This window comes from Argentina silus, assembly GCF_951799395.1.
Source record: "Argentina silus genome assembly, chromosome: 5".
NCBI classification, from domain to species: Eukaryota; Metazoa; Chordata; class Actinopteri; order Argentiniformes; family Argentinidae; genus Argentina; species Argentina silus.
The window spans coordinates 21,220,569-21,228,068 of record NC_139659.1 but is presented as its reverse complement, the minus strand read 5'-3'; the positions used below and the strand labels follow the sequence as shown (position 1 = coordinate 21,228,068).

The window sequence follows — 7,500 nt, the reverse complement described above, 5'->3', positions numbered from 1 at the left end:
GCGGTTATCAAATGGAATAGGAAGGGAGGGCAGCCTATACATTTGCTCTTTGGAACAGCTCTCTCCTGGGGTACGGAAGTGTAGTTTTCAATGCGTTTTCCAAACGTCTTTAACTATGGTGCAGGTGATTGATGATGTTAACTGTTAACTATTTTGATAATGACACCCCAAACTCATGAAAACGTTTATTGAAACATAAAAATAACAACAACAACAACAGCGAATGTGAGGGTCAACGGGGAAACTTGACTTCTGTACCCCAGTAGAGGGGCGTGCCTTCACTCCGGCGTGAGTACCTATAGCTGGGCAAAGGGGACTGTTTTGCAAGGGGGCTGCCATGAAGAAATTCCGTTGCCCCCCTATAATAGTTAACAGATAATAATAGATTATATTTCTAGTCTATCATTGTTAGGGTTAGGGTCATGTTTGTGATATCTCTACTTTACCATGCTTTATCAAATGAACAGAAAAAAAGTGAGACAGTTTAAAATAATTTTATTTACTCATTTTTTGCATACATTGTAATTCTCATCAGTCAATACTATTTATATTAAGCCAGAATGTTTTAATGTACATAAGGTCCGATGAATCTTATTTGAACTCTACATTATTTACCATGTAACGATAAAGGTAGGAAGGAAGGAAGACCATATCTGACTTAAAGAGCACATAAGCCTTGATACTTGTATGGAAGCAATTGGTTAAAATGCATACATTTGTGACTCCAGCATCAAAAAGATAATTTAAAAAAATGTTTAGAAAAGATTTTAAAAGATACAAATAAAGGGTAAAAAGAAACATAGTCATCATACAATGTATTGTATATTGTTATTTAAAACATAATTTAAACATTTAGTCTAAAAACAACAAAACCTCAGATGACCTGCATTTAAATAAATGGCATTCAAAACTATTTATTTACTTCCTAACACTGTTTCAATCCAATATTTCGACAGCATTACATTTACAATATGATTCATCTATACTGACCAGAACAGCCTTTCCAACCCATTACAATGAAGACACCTCAGTGAGCCCATCCCAGCTGTCCAGACCCATACTGGACCTGTCAGACAACACCACCAGCCTCCCCAACCTAGCCCCACCTCAGCAGACAGGTCCAGACCAGGTCCAGACTCTGTACCTAGAGCAGTGGAGGCTGGTGGATGAAGAAATCAGAGGACGGGATCATTGTACCATTCCTCATTCCGTTCCATGCATTCCAATGAGCCCGTCCTCTGATTTCTACCTCACTTGAGCCTCCCCTGGTCTTTATCTACATGTCTCTGGCTCTCTCTACTGTTCAGCTCAGCTGGTAGGTATCAGGTGACAGGAAATGACGGTCTGATCATTGCGATATGTCATAATAGTAATCTCTTAGTCTGGGCTCCACCACTGCAAACCCAGGCCTTGCGTCCGCCCTGCAAGAGATTACACAACGTTAAGAGTACTACAGCCATACATGCTGTTACTAGGCAGAACAGCCATGTCAATGCAAGTCCAACAGACTGTAAATATAGAATCTGCAACCATGGATAGTATAATCAACAAGCATGAAGCAACAGACACAATCACTTTTCAGATACGATCACTCCCATCCCCTAAGCTTTTTGCAGCTTTTTAGCTTAGCTTTGACATATGTAGTGGTCTTTTTCTTTTCTTTTCATATGTAATTGCCGAATGTAAATGTAAACGTAGACGTGTCTGAGTATATGGCTTATGTACAGCACGGGAGGTTGGTGGAGACAGACATCGGAGGACAGGCTCATTGTAACGCATGGAATGGATACCGTTTGTCATTCTGTTCGATGCGTTACAATGAGTCCATTTCTGCCTCCACCAGAACTGCCCTGATGGACTATGGACTGAAGTTTCTTGAGAAGCTCTACACAAAGAAAATGCACCATCATGATTCGCCTCGCCCACTCACTTGTACGTCCAGCACTTCTTCATGAGGTCGTACATCTCGCTGGGGCAGTTGAGGGGAGCGTCCAGGCGCTCCCCACTCTCGATCATCTGGTGGACCTCATTTCCTTTCATGCCCTGCAGACACAGAGAGGGGGGTGACACACTGCTCAGAGCCCTGCGCATGCTGATGATGTCATGCATCAAGATGGACAGCGGCCTTTTGACTGGTGCTACTCAATATGGCCGGACACTCCGATTCAACGTGAGCATTCTTACTGTTGTTTATCATGATTCTTAATGTGTTATGAAATCTATCTATCTCTCTCTCCCTCTCCCTCTCCCTCCCCCTCTCTCTCTCTCCCTCCCTCCCTCCCTCTCCCCCCATCCCCCATCCCCCAAACCCTCCCTCCCTCCCACCCTCCCACTCCCTCCCTCCCTCAGTCCCACTCCCTCCCTCGCTCCCTCCCTCCTGTTACCTTGTATGGTTTCAGTCCTAGTGAGAAGGCCTCCCACATCAGGACTCCGAAGCTCCAGACGTCGCTCTTACAAGAGAACTTGAAGTAGCTCATACACTCTGGAGCGTACCACTTCACTGGCCACTTCCCATGGCCCTTAGCCTACACACAGGAAACACAATGACTACACTTCCCATGGTCCTTAGCCTACATACAGGAAACACAATGACACATTAGACTACTGGGATGCATCCCATGCTTGCTGTTGTTTTCTTTCCTTCTTGAGCCATTCACTCAAGCCTCCTTAAATGACTGTGGCTGGCACCTTCTAATCGTTCTGCATAATGTTAGAAACATTGATGCAAAACCACCACCACCAACAACAACAGCATTCAAGACAACATTCGAGACAAAGTCCAGCAACATTCAACAACAACAACAACAACAACAACAACAACAACAACAACACCCATGTCTCCTGGTGCAGCACCTTATAGTAGTTCTCCTCCTCCGTGAGGGCCTTGGACAGGCCAAAGTCGCTGATCTTGGCGTAGTGCTGGGTGACCAGGAGCACGTTCCTCGCCGCCAGGTCTCTGTGGACAAAGTTGTGTTCCTCCAGGTACTTCATCCCCATGGCAACCTGGTGGACCAGCTCTGTGATGTTCTTAGTGGAGATCTGCCTAGGGAGGGAGGGAGGAAGAGAGGGAGGAAGAGAGGGAGGGAGGGAGGGGTGACGACTGTTATTATAACATACTTTGTGTAATGTATACAGTAACTATCACTACTACATACTACAGTACATGCATAGACTCGGTGATGGAGTATGAATGAATGAATGAATGAATAGTTTAGGGTGCTAGAGCAGTGCCCTGTGTAAATAATGGGACAGGGCAGCTTTTTTTCTTCTTTTGGCTCTACACTCCAAAACTTTGGATTTGAAATCAAACAATTATTACTTATGCAGGGCACTGGAAATCAGTGTATTTTATAGTATTAATAGTGTGAGAATGGGACTGGATTATACCATTACAGACCACCAGGGGGGGGGGGTTATCCTCTGTACTGGGAAGGGGGGACATACTTGTTTCTTGGTAGGAACTTGTTGAGGGGCCCCAGGTTGGCCAGCTCCATCACCAGCATCAAGTTCTCCGCCTCACAGATCCCGATCATGCGTACGATGTAGGGGTTGTCCAGCTGCTGCATGACGTGAGCTTCTTTCAGCATGTCCTCTCTCACCGCCGGGTTGTTGTCATCGTTCTTCAGGATCTTCACCGCGACAGACTTCTCCGTCCTGGGAGGAGGAGAGACAGGACAGGACAGGTCAGGACGGAACAGGAGAGGAGAGGAGAGGAGAGGAGAGGAGAGGAGAGGACAGGACAAGTCAGGACAGAACAGGACAGGATAGGTCAGGTCAGGATAAGAGAGGACGGAAGAGGACAGGAGATGTCAGGAGAGGACAGGAGATGTCAGGAGAGGACAGGACAAGACAGGAGATGTCAGGAGAGGACAGGAGATGTCAGGAGAGGACAGGACAGGACAGGACAGGAGATGTCAGGAGAGGACAGGAGATGTCAGGAGAGGACAGGACAGGACAGGACAGGAGAGGAGAGGAGAGGAGAGGAGAGGAGAGGACAGGAGAGGACAGGACAGGACAGGACAGGACAGGACAGGACAGGTAATTTATTTGTATACAAAGCCCTACTGCATAAGCTCTTGGCTTACTTAACCTTGTTATTGAAGTATACAAACATAAGTTACCAAACTTGTTCTTAGGGCTGGTTAACTCTCAAGGTTCCTCGGGTCTCCACCGAATTGGGTAAATCTGCTTTTAGTTATGGTGCACCTCACCAATCTACAGATTGGAACAATCTACAGAGTACATTGCAGTTGCTGTTTCTGGTGCCGCTCGGGCAATTTACAATTTTGACCGAGGATGTCTTTGTTGAAAAATGTGGTTGTTTTTCTTGATTGTGTTTCGATTTAGTAATTTTGTATGATGTATGGTTGTAAATTGTGTGTATGCAGGGCTCCCTTGTAAAAGAGACCTTGCTCTCAATGGGACTCCCTGCCAAAATAAAGACAAACTATGCTTCTATCACCTTGCCAAAGACCTAAACACTCATGTTAGTATCCAGGTGGCTTTAGTTCAATGAGCTAACAAAGTCCTCATCCAAACAGACAACCTGGGTTTAGTTCCTGGTTGATCACATTGGTACGAGAGACATTCAACCCTAATTCACACTACTGATCCGAGCTGAGCTGAGCTGTACTGGGCCGGCCTGCTTACTCATCTGAAAATATCAGAGTCAGCCCTGTAGTGTGTTAAGTCACTCAGAGGTTACTACGATGGTTTGTGTGTGTGTGTGTGTGTGTGTGTGTGTGTGTGTGTGTGTGTGTGTGTGTGTGTGTGTGTGTGTGTGTGTATGCTGGTAAGAGGTTGCAGTCCGTACTTCCGCATCTTGTAGACGCCCTTTATGACGGTACCAAAGTTGCCAGATCCCAGCTCCCCGTCCTCCAGGAAGAGCTGGCTGCGGTCGACCACCGAGGTCCGCAGCTCATCTGGGTCAGCATACGGACTCTCATACACCTCTGTGTCCATAGGCATTGCCTCTGTTGGAGAGACAGAACAGACACACACACACACACACACACACACACACACACACACACACACACACACGCCAGCAGTACTGTATGTGAGACAATCACTTACCACAATCATCACAAGTAAGACTTTCAAAGGTTGATGCTAGTCGCAACCACAGTGCCCGAAAAACAGAAAGACAAGAATACATGTTTGTATACATCATACATCGCATCATACAACTGAATGGGGGTCAGTGAGTTGCTTGAATAAGTCCCAAGACTTCTTCATTTATCTAGTTTGCAGACAAGGCCGGGATGTTTTTCTTTCAGAGGTTGTACACTCACCTTTGGTGTCGAAGACATTTGGGCCCCTAATTTCATACGGATTGGGATTGTCTGTGGTTTTGTGAAGAAAGCCCCAGGTCTGGCAGGAATCCAATAAGACAGAGGGGTTACAGGTGAAATATGAGGGACGACATTTGCTGTCATAATTCACTCAGAAAGAGCAGTCAGGATGTAACCTGAAATTGTTTCATTAATTGATTGATGGATTGGTTGATTAATGAGACAGACAAGCATGATGCAAAATCTCTGGCTCTGTTTCAATATCCACACCAGTCCACCACTGAGAATGAAGCACTGATTAGCCAAGCATTCTGCTGTACAGGACATAGTGTTCTAGTGTGGTTATTTGGAACACATCAGGGGAGGCTAGTGGAGGTAGAAATCGGAGGACGGGCTCGTTGTAATGCATGGAATGGAACAGTAGGATGGTATCAAACACACGTATCCCATTCCCTGCATTACAACAAGCTGTCCTCTGATTTCTACCTCCACCAGCCTCCACTGGAACACACAGCCTCTGTCTCCGTCATGGGCACCCTTATTTGAATGATTCAAACACACACACGCTGTTGATTGGTCCAAATGTGAGATCTTAAAGGGGAAGTTCACGTCGACGCCATAATGTAGTATGCTTCCAACCTTAAGAATACTTAAGAGTATTAATTTTCTCACGTGACACATCCAGTTTTTTTCCAAATCGACGCCATATAACATGAGATAAAGATGTCAACAGGTAATACAGGTTACAAAAGGGTAGTTCCCCGGAGACTACTATGAATGGAATATCAGAACATAAATTTAAATTTGAGACGCCAAATCGAGATATTTTTCTTTTAGTTTGAAATCTCAGACACTTCAGACATTTCATACACTGGGGAGAGATGTTCCTTCTGATGACATCAACAGCTCAGTTTACGTGTAGTGAATATGGAGAGACAAATAATACTTTATACCACATGATTTCTGCATCATGTGAGGAAGTTTTCTTAAGGTACAGCAAATAACATTATGATGTAGGGTCGAAAAGACATCTTAGTGGGAAATCGAACGATGAACTAATTTGGAAACACTTCATTAACGTTCACTTTCCCCAATTATGTCATTGTAAAACATGGGTGTCCATGAAAAAAGGAGAGGAGGTTGTGTATCAACATGTAAAAACCATAAGATTAACAGAACGATTAATTCAGGCAGAGGGTAGACAGAAAAAACAATTGCATAGGTCAGGGTCCTTATACTCATGCATTTGAAGTAGGGGGAACATAGACACATCCATGTTTACTGCTTGAGTAAATCTGCAGCTATCGGTTTATCCATGAGCCTGAATCTCAGAGTGGGCTGAATTCAGACATGAAAGACCCACTGCTAAGCTAGTTTAGTTCCTGTCCCTAACCCCTGCTTTAAGGCTTCCTAAGATAGGTTAGTTCATGTCCCTAACCCATGCTTTAAGGCTTCCTAAGATAGGTTGGTTCATGTCCCTAACCCCTGCTTTAAGGCTTCCTAAGATAGGTTAGTTCATGTCCCTAACCCCTGCTTTAAGGCTTCCTAAGATAGGTTGGTTCATGTCCCTAACCCCTGCTTTAAGGCTTCCTAAGATAGGTTGGTTCATGTCCCTAACCCCTGCTTTAAGGCTTCCTAAGATAGGTTGGTTCATGTCCCTAACCCCTGCTTTAAGGCTTCCTAAGATAGGTTAGTTCATGTCCCTAACCCCTGCTTTAAGGCCTGCTAAGCTATTTTAGGCCCAATCCCAATACACCCCATGGCCCTCCAAACAGAGGTTTTTCAGAGGCACACTCAAAACCGAGTGTTATGAGAAATCTCCCAGAATGCCTTGGGAATCATCCGCAAGATGGTGGCGAATGCTGCACAAGCAACAAAAGCAAACCACAAATGTAAGTATTTTCTTCGTTAATAAAGATTTTAAAATGATAATAACCATCGTATTATCTTAGTTTAATGTCGTTTCAATGTATTATAGACTTTTCTTTAAAACAAGCATAACAAAAAATCGCTCATATGCTGATGTCTCTAGCTAGCTAGCTAGCTAATGTTACAACATTATTTTAAGGCTGATTTGTGCACGACAGTCCTGCATTTGGACACATTTCCATGTCGCATTTGCATACTGATGACGTATCAGGATCTTGAAGGGTTGTCCCATTTCATAAGGGAATATTTCAACCACTACCCCTTGTAACTCTGTTCC

General features: G+C 44.5%; 1 protein-coding gene across 2 annotated transcripts in view; it reads right to left on the bottom strand.

The window, feature by feature from the left end:
* Positions 1-478: 478 nt before the first annotated feature.
* Positions 479-7,500, bottom strand: part of syk (spleen tyrosine kinase) — an 18,851-nt gene continuing 11,829 nt past the window's right edge. For both annotated transcript variants that reach the window (XM_083669409.1, XM_083669410.1), the window contains 7 exons: positions 5,295-5,373; positions 4,814-4,973; positions 3,445-3,654; positions 2,854-3,043; positions 2,385-2,525; positions 1,931-2,043; positions 479-1,421 (listed from right to left, as the gene is read on the bottom strand). In XM_083669409.1, coding sequence (XP_083525535.1) covers positions 1,349-1,421; positions 1,931-2,043; positions 2,385-2,525; positions 2,854-3,043; positions 3,445-3,654; positions 4,814-4,973; positions 5,295-5,373 — 966 coding nt within the window. In that variant the 3' untranslated portion in view covers positions 479-1,348. The remainder of the gene's footprint in view (positions 1,422-1,930; positions 2,044-2,384; positions 2,526-2,853; positions 3,044-3,444; positions 3,655-4,813; positions 4,974-5,294; positions 5,374-7,500) is intronic.